Source organism: Henckelia pumila, unplaced genomic scaffold (assembly GCF_033568475.1).
Source record: "Henckelia pumila isolate YLH828 unplaced genomic scaffold, ASM3356847v2 CTG_466, whole genome shotgun sequence".
NCBI lineage: Eukaryota > Viridiplantae > Streptophyta > Magnoliopsida > Lamiales > Gesneriaceae > Henckelia > Henckelia pumila.
The window spans coordinates 2,722,998-2,742,416 of NW_027331833.1; the positions used below are offsets into that span (position 1 = coordinate 2,722,998).

Genomic DNA, 19,419 nt, shown 5'->3' on the forward strand with positions numbered 1-19,419 from the left:
GTAAAACTTCAATCAAACTTGAGATGATATACAAATAAAGATGTTGAATCAAATATTTTGTATCAGAAGGATGCAAAGAAACAATGGAACAATGTTGATGAAATTTAATTTAATGAGACACAAATTTTGAACTAAAAACTCTCTCAAAATCGAGAAACAAATGGAAGAGGATCACCTTATCCACATTTATAAATGATTTCATATTTAATCATTGAAATTATATATGCATATATGTCAAAGTTTTATGCTTATATGAATGAGTCAATTTCTCAGAATGCACAAATTTCATTAGTCGACGGACTCGATTATCTACGCTTTCTTATGCGAAAATTTAAGACATTATCCATGCATTTGTGTCTAGCTACTTAATTATATATAGTTGCAATTGACTATAATTTAAAGTGTAGTTATTTAGTCCTCTTGTAATATTAATACTTTTAAACCAGTGAACAATAAATAAAATACGAAAATGTGATGTATATAAATCCAACACATCTACATATCTGTACCCTTTATATTAAAAGAATACGAGGTATCCAGAGTAACCATTTTCGGTAAACAAAATACATGATCCTAATTCAATGTTTCATTAATTATCCTAATAATTAATATAATTATTAATTAGTCAAAACTGTAAATCCAAAAAATTTGTCAAATTAAAGTTGAAGGGGGTTAGTTTTCATGGTACCAATGGTAAGCCATTTTGACCCCTTCCTTATATATGTGAGGACAAGGAAATAATAAATCAATCGAGTATCATTAATGTCGAAGTAGATTTGGACTGATTATTATTGTAATACAACATGTTAATTTGACTGCTATATATTTAAAATATTTGAGTCGTATTATTACTACGTGTTATCTGCAATAAAAATAATATTTAATAATAAAAAAATCTAGGATTTGGATTCACCTTGAACTAGTTTCAATTTCTTTATCGTTTCAAAAAAGAAACTGAAAAATGAAAAACAAGTGCTTCATGTTAAAAAAAAAAGAAGAAGAAAGAAAATAAAAGAAAAGTACTTTTGGTTCGATTTATATATCTCCCCATGAACTCAATTTTTGGACATCGTCATCAATTCTACATATGAGAGTGACAACTATTCATTATTCAATAGTATATGCTACTTACAAATTACATGTAGTCTCAACATATATCATGATCATCGAATAATTGAAATTCCCATTTTTATATATATAAAAAATAAAAATTCAAGATCAAATCGTGCTACATTGGTCATTGTTTCCTAAACTTCCCACGTAGATACATTGTATATTAATTTGATGGAATTTGAACGGTATCAATTAATAATAGTTTGAGATTTGGTAAAGAAATTTTAAAAATATTGTCGGTGTCAAGGTACACAATTTCATTTAAAAAAGGTTGACGTCGAAGGGACCCATCCCATATGAGTCAGAGACTCATTAGCTCATGCGGGAATTAAATCGAGAGATATGCACGAGTAGACAGAAACCTGAGGGAGAAAACAACATGGTCAAAACCCCAAAGCATACACAAATTTTATGGATATCGAATGAGCGGTGAGATAAGATATTAGAATCGAAATGTTATTATAAAAATCTTTATTTAACAAAATAATTATTGTTGGATTTCTTATCTTTTCTATGCCTATTATTATTGCGTTCGTATATAACTTCTAAAAAGATCTCACATTTTATATATCAAAACAGATCGATTCACATATGAATAAAAAAAATAATATTTTTGACGGATTGAGTAGAAGATCAGAGTAACAAAAGTTGTTGTGTACACGTGTGGCAAGTCAAACGGCGAGATGTGTCGTTTATACGGCTGAGATTTCTCTACCAACTTAACATTTCTTTTAACACTGTACAAAATTCATACGAATTTCTTGTTATGATTACGATACGTCGATGCAGAACTGAGTCGCAGCTGCAAAAGTATACTCTTCTATCTTTCCTTTTCTTTTTCGTGGGTTACTTTGTTTCTTTTCGATTTTGTAAAGCTGATCCACATTGCTGAAATGTTACAGAAGAAGGGATTTTTCGCAATCTTTTGTTGATTCTCAAAGGGGAAATTTGCGCTTTTTTGTCCTTTTGATGTTGATTGAAGAGAATGCCAAGGTAATCGATTTTAAGCTCCTTGTTTTTTCACTGCCGTTTCTGTTTTTATTGTATTTTTGGGTCTCTTCTTTACAGGGTTTTCGTCATTTAGTCGAGGTAATTCAAATTTAAGCTGTGTTTTAAGTTTTAACCATCATTTCTGATTATCATGAATGAATTGCCAGGATTTTGTTCTGTTCTTTTTAGGTTTTTGTCTTAATTTTCTTTCTTGGTTTTGTGAGAACTTTGGTATTTTATATTTTTGGGGATTTGGTACAAGAAAATGTGTCAGACTTTGGGGAGAATTCTGTATGTAAGTGAGATCATGTAAAGGTTAGATTAAAAGATTAATTATAAACATTTGAAATCATGGGTTTGTTTAGATCTAACATGGGCTCCTGGTAAGCGGTACCAATGCAAAGAGATTCAACTTTTGGAGAAAATAATATATAAATGGGGGGACAAATGATCAAGTGGGCATTGGGGGTTTTTGAGTTGAGGAAAAAAGGGGTTTTTTTTTTTTTTTTTTTGAGAAAGGAAAAAAGGGGTTGAAATGTGAGTATTTTGGGTGCTAAAGTTTTGTTGTGATGTCTGAAAAGGTGTTTCCTTTTCTTGTCTTGTTCTTCATCTTGGGACGAAGGGAAGATTCCAAGCTTGTTCTACTGTTCACACAAAAATGAAAGGCAATAAAATGTCGTTTTTTTTTTTAATTTCTCTCTTCTCTAAAAGTTCTTGCTTGAAACCGTTGCCCTGTTTTATTACATTGTGGATTTGTGCAGTTCTGCTTCACCTATTTTGAAACTTCATTTGTTTATTTTCATGACATAATTCCGAGGTTTATTATGATTCTAAATGGAATTCCAAGAAACCGGTTCAATACTCTTAACTTTATTACCTTGAATTTACTCCATGAAATCAGGAATTTAAACTGGTAATGATATGATTTCCTTTGGAGGTCTTTGTTAGGCAAGAGCTTTCCTTTTTTGAATTTTTTAAACTTCTACTGTGATTTGATTTACTAGGTGTAGTTACGAGGTGGACAATATCTTCAAAAAAAAATTCGTTTGGTAGAATTATGAAGTAGGATGTTGAGAAGGCTAAATAATCATTATTCAAATGAATAATATAAGTCAATAACATTTCTTGTATTTAGTTCTTTCTTTTCCAATGGATATAACTTGAGACGGTCCCTGTTCGATTTGTATAGCGGAAATGGTGTTTTGTTTATATTTTGCAACCAGCAATACATACATTCCACGGTTAATTCCATATTGATGCTTGTGCTGCTTGAATTTATTTATTTCAGCTATGGATTCATCTTAGGTTACAGAGCTCTTTTCGTGTTCTTTAGAACTTTGTTACGAGCTATTTTTTTATCGCAGAACTCTTGTTGCTGAACCATTTAATGCAACCGACAGTGTCTTTGACATGCTAAGGGAAACATGAACACGAAGGAAAACTGGCGAAATACATTTTATGATTCTAGAACTATTGGTGAGGAAGCAGATCCACTGGACATTGGAGGTAAAGAAATGCATCGGTTGAATGATTCTGGAAGAGGCAATGGCCCATTAGCATTTGAGGTTAATGGTGAAAACGAGCATCGCCAAACTAATGTGTTGCAAGATTTATTTGATGATAATGAAAGTGTAAGTATGGATTCTATGAGAAGCGAAGATTCGAATGAAACAAAAGGTAGAAGTTTGCAGAGCAGTAAAAAAAGAGAATCTCGCCTTTCTAGCTCAGTGCAAATTACTATTTCTGACTTGTTTGAGGCGGATGAGGATTCGTACACCGATAAAAATGTGTTGGAATGTGAAGTTCCTCAGTTGTCAGCTTGGTACAAAGAGAAGAGTAATGGCCATGTTGTGAAGGACATCTGTGTCGATGAAGTGGTGAATGTGAAGGAGAAAATTTTGATGGAAAGTTGCAAGGTCGGGACTCTTACCGAGGCTTCAGAAGAGGAATATTTCGTAGGAAAAAAGCTTCCGGTTGAAGAGTTTGGTACACGAAGTTTCCTTAGATCTTTTATAAGCTCGTTTGAGGATCAGGGAAATAAACCTTTGCAACTGCTTCAACAAGTATGTGACAACTTTGCTTGTTGCTTCATGCTCCTTTTCATATAAACTACAATTATACTATATTTTGAACCTAGTAAATATTTAAAAATGGTTGGTGCAATTTTCTGGGATGCAGGGCTTTTCCGAAGATGAAGTTTCTGAGAGTCCTGCAACCTTATCAGCAGAAGCGAATCCGAAAGGAGAGAACCAACCTGCCAACATACCGTATGATAGTAAGATCGAACATGGAAGCATTACCTTCAATTTCAAGTACCCTGCCCCAGGAGAATCAAGAATCATGAATGGGAGGATGGAAAATATTAAGCAACAGTTGGAGTTGGATGAATCAAGTAATTTTCTTGATAATACCAACATTCATGATGACGATATATCATATACTAGAAGTACCAGTGTAGTTCAGTGCTCTAGCAAGATGGACAACACAGGAGATGTCCATGGACAAGACCTTAACATTAAAAACGTCAATTCCGATAATGCTTCTGAATTAATCCTGGTTCAAGGACCTAAGTACAAGGGCTTGAAAACTGAAATTTCTAGCATAGAATCCCTCGACCACAAGCGTGTGAACTCTAATGATCTTTCTATACGAACCGTTGATCCGCACGTCACCAAGAAAAACCACGAGAGCATGGATGCTGTTTCAATTGTCGGCCCAGTACAATATGATGAAGGAGAGTCGAGCTTCTCTGCAGGAGATCTTGCTACGTATTCGGGGCCAATATCACATTCCGGGAACCTCTCCCTTCGGTCTGATAGCAGCGCTACCAGTGGCAGATCTTTCGCTTTCCCAATGTGAACTTTCGTCACTTTACCACTATCATATCCTTCCCACATCAGATTTCTTTAGTTTTCCTTCTTTTGTTTTGCAGATTACAATCTGAATGGAATAGCAGTCCGGCAAGAATGGTGAAAGGCGATAGGAGACATTTTCGGAAACACAAGGGTTGGAGATCAGGTCTTCTTTGCTGTAGATTCTGAAACCTTGTGTATATCATTTATAGGTGTTGCTAAGACATATACAGGCTCCTATATTTTCTCATTTAACGTTTGAGTAATTGTAATTATGGCTTTCCATATTTCTGAGGCTCGGTCTGCATCGGTCCGAGTTTGCGAACATTGTGTCTGATATATTGTTTATTCTTTTACTACATATGTGTGGTAGTACTATATGTATATATAGGGTCTTTCATTTTTTGGTATATGTGCTGAAATTCCATTAAAATCGTGTAAATTAATGTGCAGAGTATCGTTGATCTGTAGGCATATTCAGATTGGGTTTCGGGCGTTTAAGAATTTTCGGCCTCTTATATGAAATTCGGACATGTTATGATTTGAGATGCTAGCTATTGTTGTTTTAATGGAATGATATCCAAGGAATCATAAATTGTATAAAATTTTAATTAGTTATAAATCACAAAATCTTTATTACAACCCTTAATTTCTTGATGCATGCCCTTGATTTAAACTTCACTTCTTATGCATGCTTTCAAATACCATAATGTAACATATAATCAGCTCGAGACCTCGAAAAATTGTTGAGGGGAGACAATGGAGATGCTCAACTAGCTAGACTTCTCTATGCTCTAGTTTCTAGAACGAACGATCAGGGGCAAAATGGGACCTTGTCCATGCTGCCCTGAGGGCCTGGTGTCCGAAGGGCAATTGGACGGCCGGATCTCTTTACTAATCAATTGAATTGATTTGTAAAAATGATCCTCATCATTGATCTTGGCTTCATGTTGCATGTGCGGAAAAAGTATGAGAACATTATCATACATTAGAATAAGAGAAAATAAGCTATTTAGTCAATTAACTTGTTTTTTTTTTTGTGTGTTTTTTTTGGTCCATTAAATTTTTAAATATTGATTTCTAACTTCTAATATTCGAAAAATTTGGTCCCATTGCTGACTTGAAATAGAACAAACCAACAATTTTTTATGTTATGTCAACATTTTTCAATGTAACATCAATTTTTTAATGTCACGTTATCATTAACATTGTCACGTCTACACTCTTGTAAAATATGAGTGCAATCCAAAAAAAAATGAAAGCTAATGCACTACGATAAAACTTAGTGAAACATATCCAAAATAGCGAGAGTTAGTTGAACAAAAAAATTATTTTCACTTATAATATTAATAATTAATAATAACTAAAATGTATCACCATTGCATACAATCACCAATGTATTAACAACATTCTAATTATTCCTACGCTTGTCTTTTATGAATAAATAATTGTCTTGGATAAACTATTTCTAATATTTTACGTACTATCTCTATCTTCACCACCATAATCGTTCTCCAATGCATTTTTTTTGGTCTATGATGTTAATTTTTTATTTTTAATATGTTTCCTTGTCCGTCTCTTAGGAATTTGGAAAATAACTCGTCGAAATAATGCAAATCTGAGAAAACGCAATTGTTGATGATAATAACACATTTGGTTAGGATAAAGATCATATTCGATATTCCTCCAACAGATATGAGAGACGCACATTGTTTTGTTGGAAATTTAAATACGCACTAATGAAATTTTTAATAACATATTATTTATAATAATATATATCTTTGGCAATACTCAAAACGTGCACTTATCAAATAACTAGAGATCCACGCTAGTGAGAGCCAAGGATCAGTGGCATTCGCCTATTATTTCGAATAAAAACATTTAACATTTGAAGGGAAATTGTTTTGAAAATATCCAAGTTTTACCACTATTCGAGATATGTCAAACCATTTTTGCACGACGTTTTATGCCGATCGATGCGAGCTTGTGGCGTCATACGCGTGGTCCCAATTATATCATGCAAGGGTGTCCAGGAATCACTACAAATTAATTAATTTTGCGAAGGTTCCTAAAAAGTAAAAGTACTATATATATATAAAAAAAAACAATTATAAGGGGTTTTGTGTAGTACTTGTTGTTGGACTGTGGATTTTGTGCTTTGTGTGTGTTTTTTCTTGCTGACTATTTGCTACCTTTTTCTCCCTTATTTTCTTCTCCAATAAGTGTAATTGGATTCCTTCTCCATTGCTATAAATTGAAGTTTCAAAGGGAAATATAAAATGTGAAATAAATTGCGCGCTTTCATTTTATAATTAAGCACGTACAGATCTTGCCATGGATGTTTCCACATTTTCAGCTGCATTTTGTGTAACTCTCTCCTTGATGCTTGCACACTGTGCTTCTGACGCGGTAACTCCGCGAATATCTGATCATCTTCAACAAGCTGGTAATTAATCAACTTCATTTAGCACAATACTTCACTATATCTATATTAATTATATATATATATATATATTTATATAATTTTTGATTGAATGTTTATGCATGCGCTAGATGATCATCACTTGAAGTTTTGGTGTTCAGTACCAAGAAAACTCATACTGGAAGAACAACCAATGACCGTACGTATGATTTTGTCGGAATATAATCTAATTGATTTTACTTGACATTAAATTTGAGCATTAATTAAAAAGTCTTTATATGCATGCATTTAATTATTCTCATTTTTCTTCCTGATATATATTCTTATTTTTTCTATCATTTCTGACAGTTGAAGAGTTCGACTCACAAAGAAGAAGTGCCACACAAAAAGTACTTGATAAAAGCTTCATCGGGTAAATAATTAATTACGCATGCATGCATCAATTTTTTCTCCTAGCTAGCTAGCTTCTGAGAATTTTCAGATCGTAAATGATGCAACACTTAATATATTAATGTTGTTGGATATATATATTGCGAATTTCAAGATCACAAGGGGTTCATATCTTTAGGCTACAAATGAAATATGCACGATTTAAAATATTTAAATTGTATGCCTCGCTCGACATGAATTGGATTTATAGCTTATGAAACTAACTTATATATATGTACCTGGAATTTAAAAGTTTTGAAAGATTTTTAGAATAGACATTATAACGAGCACTGAATAACAATGATCATGTGGTGTTATAAGAATTTATGAAGAGGGTAACTCGTTTTTCTACTAATACAAGAAATAAAAATTTAATTTATTTCAATTAACAAATGAAGGGGTTTACTACAACCACATAAGTATACCAAAACCAAAAATAAAAAACTTAGAATGCAAAATCAAACAATTTAGTGAATCCAAAAAACTAATTTCCCAAATAATAAACAAAACCTTGAAAAACTGAAGAGCCTTACTCATTTCTAAAGTAAAAAGAAAATAATTACATATTTAGATTAAAAAAATTGGAGCTACACGTACGAGTGCATAGATAGCAACAAAAATCCCATGATTTGATGGAGCTGACATATTTCGACATTGTCACCTTAAATTTATATTCTCAATTACTTTATGATAGTTTATATTTATAAATTAATATGCATATTTTTCCACCTTTATTATTTATTCATGTGGCAGGTCAACAAATAAACAAAGGACATGAAAAGCAGAAAAATGTGATAAGAAAAGGTACATGGAGAGAATGGATGGAAGGCCCCGACAAATCTGAATATTTTACAATGGATTACCATTGGGTTAGAAGGCGACGCCCCATACATAACCAGCAAATCCCATTTGTCCCATAAAACAAGGGTTTTCTTGTTTTGTTAGTTTCAAAAAGTAATTTAGTTAGTTTGTATAACATTGTACGATTATTTAAGGAGCAAATTTTGGAATTTGTCTGCCCTTTTTTAGGTTAAGTAGAATACAGTATGAAAATTTGCCCCACAAAACCCTAACTTATCTAATGAGGCAAGTTTTCACTTAGTTTCATGGCCAAATTTGTTGTTTTTCTATTAAGATAGCCAAAATTATCTATATGACGTAGGTACTTGTTGGAAATTATTGAATGAATAAATGAGCTTGAAAGCCTTGTACCAAAAGTTTGAATTGCTTGTCCAAAAAATTTGAATTGTGATGAATAATTTGGAGGAAAACAATATCCCACATTGAAAGATTTCCAATGTATTGTTCACATTATATAGTCCAACTTTAGACTATGGGATTGGGCCCTTAGGGCACCGATATTTTGTAAAGGAGCAAGACGCTAATTGATGCAACTAACACACGCTCGGCCGGCTCGATGCAGCGAAGCGAGGTTTTCTGATCCGGTTATTCTTTTGGATAAAATTTGTTTAAAATAATATTTTATTATTTTATTGAGTGCGCCCGGGCGGTAAATAATTATCGCTTGAGCGCATCACCTCATATGCGGGACATAAACTTGGCAGAAGTTGGGCGCCCGAGCGGTAATAAATTATCGCTCGAGCGCATCGTTCGAAGTGGCTTGCGCCCGAGTGGTAAAATATTACCGCTCGCGCGCGACACCAAAAGTGCGAGACAGAAGGTTGGCTAAAAGTTGGCCGCTCGAGCGGTAGAATATTACCGCCCGAGCGCACCTTCTGTGCTCTGAAAAGTCACGACTCTTTCTGGGATTTTTCTGTCATGGGTTGCATCCTTATGCCTTTAAACGTATTGTTTCATGTATAAGACTATATATACGTTGGTTATAACACAGAAAATATATACAGAAACATCTGATAACGTATAAATGAGATTTTTGATTTCTGAAAGATCTCTCCCTCACTTTCTCAAAGAAAAGTTGAAACTTATTTTCGTTCGCTGAAGTTCGTGATATTTGTAGTGCTGCTATATCAAGATCGTTTGTCGTTGTATCTTAGAGACGATTGCCGCCAACGTTGAGCACTGTTAACGGGCAATTTCATCTTGCGGATAGAGAGATTCTCTCGCCTCGACTAGTTGCTGTTGCTGTAAAAGTTTCTTCAGAATTTGGAGTACAACCTCGTAACAGTACTTGCAGTGAGACGTGCTCACAATAAATATTTAATGCGTCTTGATAAATTTTTTTTGAAGAAACTATCATAGTTAACATGTATATATTTTGTAAAAATAAAATCGAAGTGTATCAATTTTAGAGTAGCCGAAAAAAAACTGATTTAAAATATAATAGTTATACTGCAGGAAACCTTGTTACTCTGAAGAGGGTCTTCTGTATGCTCAGTCAATTAGAATAAACAATAGCTTTAGGAAATCAAGTGCTCATTGTGTATCCAATTAAGCAAAACTAAGGTCGTCACCTGTACTACGAAATGAGGTTAGAGGCACTGGGGGAATGTCCGATGAAAACCCTCCGACACTCAGTCTCACGGGAAAAATATTCTTTGTCAATGGCTAGTCGTGGACCCAACTCTCACTCTGTGATTAATTTTAGTGAGGATGAAGCTTCAGATACTTGATCTTTTTATTCTGATACTCCCTCTCTTCTAAGCGACTCGGGTTCTTTGGGTGACTTGAAACTTTTTGGTGACTTGGGTTCTCCTAGTGAATGCAGGTCTGTTGATGTACTTGGGTCTTGTACTATTCCCAGATCTCTGGTGCATGTTTTACTGAGCGCCCCTCCTGATCCTACTTGGTGATGATTTGGACCAAGATATCATTCCGGGTGATATAGAGCGGAGCCTTCTGACTCCTCAAGATGTGGAGTATTTGACTGACAAACTGGGTTTTCCATCTGACTGTGAGTGGAAGTTTCCAGGGTTTGGGGATATATTCTCTCCACAAACCCCCTATGGCACACTTTACTGTGACCCTAACTTACTTTTAATAGTGGTTTTTCTATTGGGTTACTTAAACCCTTCAAAGGATCTACTTTATGTAAAATCGTATGGATAACATTATCCTTGCGATTTTTTGCTCTCCATGTGATTTATGCTCTTTGGGTATCTTAGATCCTCCTGGCATCACTCTTCAGGGTACTAAAATCTCTTGGGTGATTTTGTTTTGCAAAGGACATGTTCTTCTAAAGAGATGTGTTTATCCAAATTGACTTGTTCCCTTGGAGTAGCATGTTCACCTGAATTGACTTGTTCTCCTAGAGAGGTGTGTTTACTCGGGTTGCCTTCTATGGACTCTTGCTGTGATTCGATATGTATCCCGTTGATTTACGAGTAACATCGTGATGCTTAACGTGATGGGACTTGGGATTTGATCAGGCTCCGATATTTTGTCTCACGGGAAGTCCTAATCCAACCTCTTGGGTGATAAGGTATCCCAAGACTTAATTTTATTGTCGTGACCTCTTACAGAGTTGGTAATATAGTTTTCATGCACGACAAGTTTGGCCTTTTATGCATGGATAACTTTTACCGACTTCACGGGTCTATGACTTTTTAGTTAAGCATCACATATGAGAGTTAATATTTTTATGCATGTTAGGGATTTGCTGATTATACAGACTGGAATTTTCCATTGAACTCATAATAGTGGAGGCTACATTGAAAGTATTAGCAAAACCCGAAATAACTAAATCAAAAGAAAAAGATTTAGGAAAAACATGAAACAACAAGGGCAAAATTCGATAATTATCTTTTCAATCTTGCACTCTGGGGGCTGAAATGTTTACGATTGAACTGTTTCATCATCGATTCCAAGAGATGGCGTAGAATTTATTCGATGGGGTTTCAGTTGTTGGGACTCTTGCTCTCCACAGAATCCTCTTGGACCACGCTGCATTCTCGCGATATGCCAATATCTTTTCTCGTACTCATCATGTCAACACGAGGTGGCCCGTAGTTATCGCTGCAATTATTCCTCCGATGGACATGTGTTCTTCCCAAAGATCTTCAGGATGCATGTCGTCTCGCTGCTGGTTATCTTTAATAACAAAGTCTCTCAAGTGTCCTTGTTCAATCAATTTATCTATTTCAGCTCGTAAATTGTGGCAATATTCTGTCATGTGTCCCTTAATTCTATGGAAATGACAATACTTGTCACATCTTAGATGCTTTGGATTTTCTTTCATTGGGTGCGGAGGTTGTAGCAAGCCTTGTTGTTCAGCTATGATTAGTATGCCCGACAAACACATTGTCAATGGAGTGTACTGAAGGTGGGTACTATGAGACATTTTCTCCCTTTCTTTTCTCTTTACTCTAGGATTCTCGTCCTCTTTTTTTTTTTCCTAGATGAGAGTGATCGACAGATTCCTCAATACGAATATATTTCCTTCCCTTTCCCGCAACTCCTCCAAAGTTCTTGGAGGCTTTCCAGCTATTGATTCTTTGAAGTTCCTGTTACATAGGTTTTGTTGAATGATATATCCCAGCTAACAAGTCATGGTTGACATGCGGGACTTCATGAACTGCTCGGGTCAATTGTTGTATGAATTCCCCCAGGGTTTCTCCTTCTTTCTGGACTATCGAGAATAAGTATGTTTCAGTTTTCGGATACTTCCGATTAATGAAAAATTGGTTTAGGAAGCGATTGTTAAGTATCTCAAGGCTTCCTATTGTCCGAGGGGGTAGCTTGTTGAACCAAGTAAGGGCTTGTCCTGACAGGGTAGTTCTGAAGATTTTACAATATGGAGCGTTGCTGATGTCATAGAGGTCAGCCTTTGCGTATAATCTATCTAGGTTATCTTACGGATCCCCTGTCCCATTAAACTCAGGCCGATTTGTTATTTTTATTCCTGCTGGCAATACTTCTGCCAAGATATATAGCTGTGGTGAATGGACTACGACGAGCAGGAAATGGCTAAAGAACCCTCATCTCCCTTGGCGCAACGTAGTCCCTAACGGAGGGGTGGTGCGTGACTGTTTGCCTCATCTTCTCGAAGTATTGTCCCTTTCTTGTGTTTATAGGTGTTACTTCGTTAGTTCCGACCACCTCTTTTTCCCGCAGAACTCTCTCCGAGTGATGCAAAGGCAATCCTCCGCCAGGTGCATCCTGGTTCCCGCTACCCTGTTTCTTAGCCACCAGGTACTAGGCCATAGCTTCAGCTGCAGCCCTGGATGCTGCTTCTTCCAACAAAGTCTTCAGAGCCTCTGAGGCGATCAATAACTCTTGGTTCTGCTGAGGGGATCGATGGAGGTGGTTGTTCAAGTTCCTCTCGGGTGTTGCGAGTTTCTTGTGATCGCGTTTGCATTCTCGGTGATGAGGTGACTTTTTCCAACAGACGACGCCAAACTGATGTTGCACAAAACCTTGTTATCCTGAAGAGGGTCTTTCTTGTGCTCAGTAAATTAGAATAAATAACAGCTTTAGGAAACCAAGTGCTCTTTGCGTAACTTATTCAGCAAAACTAGGTTCGTCACATGCGTCACAAAATGAGGTTAGAGGCATCGAGGATGCTCGACGAAAATACTCTGATGCTCTCAATTCAGCGATTCACTCAAAATATGCACTCACAAAAACTAGAGAGCTTTTAAAAACATAAGTTGAGAGAATGAGAGTGTACCTCAAATAAAGAATGTCCTCTTATTTATAAATATTTCAAGATGAACCATGGGCTTGAGAGTTCATGGACTTCACTCCTGGACTCAATGTCACTTAATTATTTATGGGTTAACTCACCCCTCCTCCCATTATATTATTTATAATCCATGTGATTAGTTTTAATATAATTAGATTAACTATAAAAAATATCACATCTCATCGTATAGTAAAAACTTTGTTTCAAATAAATAAATAAATAATGCAATGATTGAATCATATTTATATGATCAATGATTAGGAACATGGGATTAATACCAAAACGCACACAGAGCTGTACCGACGGGGATGCACCTAAATATTTTACAAATCATTAATATATAATCGAAATATTATTAAGGTCCTTGTTTTGACTTTTGTTTTTTTTTTATAAAACTAACTTTTTTTTTTTTTTTTTGACAAGTTGATAAAACTAATTGTTATTATAAAAAGAAAACACAAATTAAACTAGGGTGCTATCTATCCTCCAAAGTCAATTATGGCTTCAAAGTTCTGTCTTGGTCTGAGTGGGGATATCATTTCTCTTCTGCATTTACATGGAGTTTTGAAAAGTCCAAACATCTCAGAGATAGGTCAGGAGATATAGGAATTTCTCGAACGAACCGCACCACTATCTGAAAATTCATACACCGCCGTTGATGAGATACAACAAGAGTTCGGAGTTGGAAATAGGAAGAGATCTACGACTAATTAGTGGTAGTCACTTAAATTTATATAGATGAATTGAAGAAATATAATTAGAATTTAGATTCAACAATCAAAAAATATTCACGAGTTTCGGTGGTGTTAATTAGGTCGTTTAATTTAAGCACCAAAATATTTGAGTTAATTTATTTTTTTAGTTCATGATATGAAAAATGCAATTAAAAAATTTGGTCTCTCTTCAATTCAAAGCCAAGGTCTTCGAAGATGGGGAGAAAAAAAAGAGTGAATGTGGCACTTGTTAATTAGTGAAACAACCATGACACAAAGAGAGGTTGTTGATAGTGGAGAATGGAGATCATGAAGATGTCGAGACCAAATATTGACGAGTATGTAAAAGAATTCATGATGATGATAAAAATTTATATTGGATGAAGAGAAAGAATATTTCATAATAAATTTTGAGTTTAAATCCAATAGATAGGAAAATGTTTGAGAAATGTGGAGACGAAGAAGAAGAAAAATTAGAGATATATAACTTAAAAAAATAATCTTAACCAGGTGTTAGGTAATGAGCGGTCGCCCGATAATCATGCAATGATTTTTACAATACTGATACTGAGTAAACTCTAACGCAGTAACTTATAAATCATGTTAATTATGTAAATCGTTTGTTTGAGAAAATGCTGATGGGAAAGAATCAAATCCATGATCATTATCCAAACATCAAGATGGTAGAACCTATATAGACAAAGGTGGGCTTTTGCCCAATTTTGTGAATATAACAGCTCGTGTATCATAAATATTTATGATTATTGTGGACATAGACATTGGTACAGATTGGAACTTTCAAAAAATATAAAATCTAAATGCATTTCTTTTTTCAAATAAATTGGTCTAAATTTAATTTTTAGATATTATTTACTCATATCTATTTCCATAAATTAAGTTATAAAAATATTATCGCAAATAGTTTCAAGGTGGATTTGTTTTAAAATAAATTTGTTAGTTCTATGAAATTACGTTCTTTTTTACGTTTATTGTAATTGAAAATTTGTCCACTAGATAAATATTTGTTAGCTATGTCTCTATGAAAGTTCACTATTCTATCAAACTCATATATTAATATCTGATGGCATCATAATATATATATATATATATATATATATATATATATATATATAAGGACAAAGTTTTACAATTGTGAAATAACAACGTTGTCTTTTTATTTACACTATAAGCACAACCATATAAAAATATATGGGGTTATGAAAGTAAAAACAACATTTTAGTTAGGGCATAAACGTAAATCAATATTTATATTATATGTAAAATTGATTATTACGATAAGGTTAAAATTGACAAAGTGTGTGCATATTAGATAAGGATTCAGTTTCCAAAAAAATTGAAATACCAAAATACTTTATTTTCTATTTTTTTTTGTAGATAATATGATAAGATCAAAATTGACAAAGTGTGTACATATTAGATAATAAGGATTCAGTTTCCAAAAAAATTGAAATACCAAAATACTTTATTTTTTATTTTCTTGTAGATAAAGTGAATATATTTTTACAAAAATATTTTTTAAAAAATTCAACAAAAATCTTAATTAAATACTAAGAGATTGAAACACCAGATATTTGAATTTTATTTGTTTGTAGACTGGATAAACGTATTTTTTTAAAAAAATCTTATATATTTTAATTTGTGTAAGGACCTATTGAGATAAATAATTATATCATGAGTTCATATTTAAATATAAAAAATATTATATTTTTAAATTTATTAATATATATATATATATGTTAATTAAATTACACACTCATGTTGAAATAAATCAATTCAAGTAGAGTCAAGTTTTAATCTAAAATAATAAATAAAAAATACACCAACACACACATATCATATATACAAAAGTTAAAATTAAAAAAATTTAACTAATTTTCCTCTTCATAAAAGCTAAAACCATTAAAATAATTATGAGATAGTCTTACAATTAATGAAGAAATATTAAATACACCAAAATAAATAAGAATATGCATTTACTCTCAAAATAGAAAAAAATGTTGAAATAAAAGATGAAATGTAAATGTTTTTAACTAATGACATTGAAAATTCAATCAAAAATTTTGGCAACGAAAACATTATAAGCAAAAGGAGATAATTAGATTTTGAAAAACAATAAATTAAAAAGAAAAGAGGATGTTCAACAATTACATCAATCATTAACAATATTGCATACAAGTAATAGAAGACGATACATACCAGAATGTAGTTGGGAACGATGAAATTATTGTATTCTTGTATCTAAAAATTTTTAGTAATAAAAAAAGTATGTCCAACGAAAAAATAAAATAATAACGATAGTAAAATGTTAGAAATTCAAGATCAAAATTTCGGTGTTTGACAAACTTATACATCAACTGAGCAGATCATAAGAGAAACAGAACAGATAATTTATCGAGCAGATCAATGGAGGCAACAAAGAAGCCAGATCAAGTTCACGATGTCTTGAGATCAGATCAATTATGTGATCATAATTGATCTGCACATAGTACAGATCAAAGCCACATTCAGACCGAATGATTATCAGAAACATAACAGATCAAGAACTTATGGAAGAGCCTAGAATGTCAGAGAGCTTTTGTGCTAAAAGACAAAAGACATTAAAAGAAGATTTGAACGTTGCCAACAAAGAACCAGAAAGTCAAGATCTAAGAGCAAATTAAGGAGACTTGTCGACACCTTAACGGATACTTTCTAAAGGCTATAAATACAAGAAGAGAAGAAAAGAAGAAACAGAGGTTAAGAAGCGTAAGAAAAAGAGAGCTACAGAAAGAGAAGAGAATACACGGTCAGAAATATCGAGTTGTAAGATTATATCAGATCGGTTGAGTGTTCTGTAAAGCACTACCTTTGTAACAAGAAACAAGCAAGGGCTATGTTCTTGAGTGTCTAGGAGTTCTGAGATAGACAGAGGTGTAAGTCCAATCTTGGATCGGGTTTGTGCAAACTGCTTGTGTAAGATCAAAGTCTTCTAGAAGAGAGTGAATCCTTCCGAGGTGGAAGAAGGGGTGAAGTAGGAGATTGAGCTCCGAACATCCAGAAACAAGTCTTTGTGTTATTTCTTATCTGTCAAACACATTCACTCACCTCACGAATTCAACCAAGCCATTTGATCTGTGTTCGATCTGTTAGTCAATCTCTTCCGCACTGATTGATTAACATAGACACACGAGAAAGACAAGAGTTCGTTTACTAACCCATCTGAACTTCATACAGTTGAGAAAGACATTTTCGATCCTATCATACAATGTAAATGATTGATAGAAAAAGACATCATCACAAAAATTATATTAAGATGATGTGTATATTGATTTTTTCATAAAGAAATAAAAAAACGGATGGTAAATGAAAAAAAAAATGTGAGAAAATTTCAAAATATAAAAGGAAAAACAATTGCGCAATAATTTAAATTAAGGTTTAGAATGCATTATCTATATTACATTTGTTTTTCATAAATCAGTAGTTACAAAATAAATAATCAACACATAAGATAAGAAATTACAAAATAAATATTTAATTTAATTAACTTATCTCACTTATTAACAAATACAGAATAAATAATATTGTTTGAAAACATACATACATGGGTTAGAAAATAAGACGAATTCATGATAAGAAACAGACCATAATTGCACAAGAATAATAAAAAAAATAAAAAACACTAGCTGTAAGCATAGGTTTCAATATCAATATTGTGACAAGGTAAAACTACATTAAATACTATATTTATAATCTTACATGAGTTATTGATAATGTCTTATTCTAAACTGTTAATGTAGATATAAAATAATGATGACCATAAATGAAAAAATTGTTGAAACTCGGGGGGGGGGGGGGGGGGTTACATTGTTCGAAAATATTGCAAATTTTTTTATTAGTTGCAATGTTAAATATTATATTGATTCCATAACTAAACATGTAATAGTTTTTCTTTCAAATAGTATATATATATTACCAATTATTATAAAATATACTTTATTTAAAGAACGACAATACTTCAATAAAAGGATGATAATGGACCGTGTCTAAACTTAGCCTTGTATTAAACCTGCCCCGGAGAGACGAGTTTAGAATCGCCCAAACGTGTTCACAAACAGGTCCGGGTGTGTCTTCGCGTTTCGCCAGACCCACTATATAATTAAATTGCTTTTAATAAAGATGATAAAAATATTGATTTTTTCATAGAGAAAAAAATAATGCATGATAAATAGAAAAAAATCGTGAAAGAGATAAAAATTCAACATATGGTGTAAAAATATTTATTAATAATTTAAATTAATGTTTAGAATGCATGATATATGTTATTATTATTATTATTGCTATTATTATTATTATTATTATTATTATTATTAGTATTATTACTACATAAATCAATACTTGTAAAATAAGTAATTAACACATAAATTAGAACATTACAAAATGAATATTTTATTTAATTTGATTACATTTCTCACTTATTATCAAATACATAATAAATTATATCGATTCAGAGCATACATACATAAGAAAGAAAATAAAACAAATGCATGGTACCAAACATGTCATACTTTCTCAATATTAATCAATCAAATGATGGAAACTCGAGTTAATAATTGCATAAGAATCAATATCAATATTGTGTCAAAATAAAACTATATTAAATATTATATCTATATGCTAACATGAGTTATTGATAATGTATTATTTTAAACTGTTAACATATATAGCTATAAAATAGCGATGACTGTAAGTGATGAACATTGAAACTGTAAGCTTTTGGTAAAGTGACAAGCGATCGGTCCTATAATTGATATCAGAGCTAAGGTCATGAGTTCGATTCTCATTGATTACAAGGAGTGCAATGAAGATTGTTGAATGCGATAATTGTCCTTGGTGGGTAACACAATCGAACCATGACGCTTGGTTGTTGTGCGGTTTAAAAGATTTGAGTTGCACTATTACCGTTAGTTATAGCTTTTGGTAAAGCAGCAAACGATTGGTCTTATATACTTCAATATACTACAAGATTTTAGAGACACAAAATAAAAAATATATGCATTTATTCTCAAAATGGATAAGACGGTTGAAATACAAGACAAAATGTTAACATTTTTAATCAAAAGCATTCAAAATTCGAGCAAAAATTTAGCAACAAAAATTATTGCAATAGTAGATTTCGAACAACTTAGCATGAAATAAAAAATAGAAAAAACGTCCAATAACACATTGATTATTAACGATATTGACTTACAAGTAATAGAAGATAATAACACAAGAATGAGGATTGAAGACAATGAAATT

At 32.9% G+C, this 19,419-nt stretch overlaps 1 protein-coding gene across 1 annotated transcript; it reads left to right on the forward strand.

The window, feature by feature from the left end:
- Positions 1–1,785: 1,785 nt before the first annotated feature.
- LOC140872602 (uncharacterized) lies at positions 1,786–5,388 on the forward strand. The gene is made up of 5 exons (XM_073275494.1): positions 1,786–1,923; positions 2,016–2,106; positions 3,468–4,166; positions 4,282–4,958; positions 5,036–5,388. Exons 3-5 carry the CDS (start codon positions 3,528–3,530, stop codon positions 5,142–5,144), a joined length of 1,425 nt encoding a protein of 474 aa, XP_073131595.1. The 5' UTR covers positions 1,786–1,923; positions 2,016–2,106; positions 3,468–3,527; the 3' UTR covers positions 5,145–5,388.
- The last annotated feature ends 14,031 nt before the right edge of the window (positions 5,389–19,419 follow it).

What these genes read in the sequence shown, in the direction of transcription:
- LOC140872602 (XM_073275494.1), top strand. Translation starts at nt 3,528, where the DNA reads ATGAACACGAAGGAAAACTGGCGAAATACATTTTATGATTCTAGAACT. An exon ending in CTTTGCAACTGCTTCAACAA is followed by an intron (nt 4,167 to 4,281) that starts GTATGTGACAAC and finishes TCTGGGATGCAG; the next exon opens with GGCTTTTCCGAAGATGAAGT. An exon ending in AGATCTTTCGCTTTCCCAAT is followed by an intron (nt 4,959 to 5,035) that starts GTGAACTTTCGT and finishes TTTGTTTTGCAG; the next exon opens with ATTACAATCTGAATGGAATA.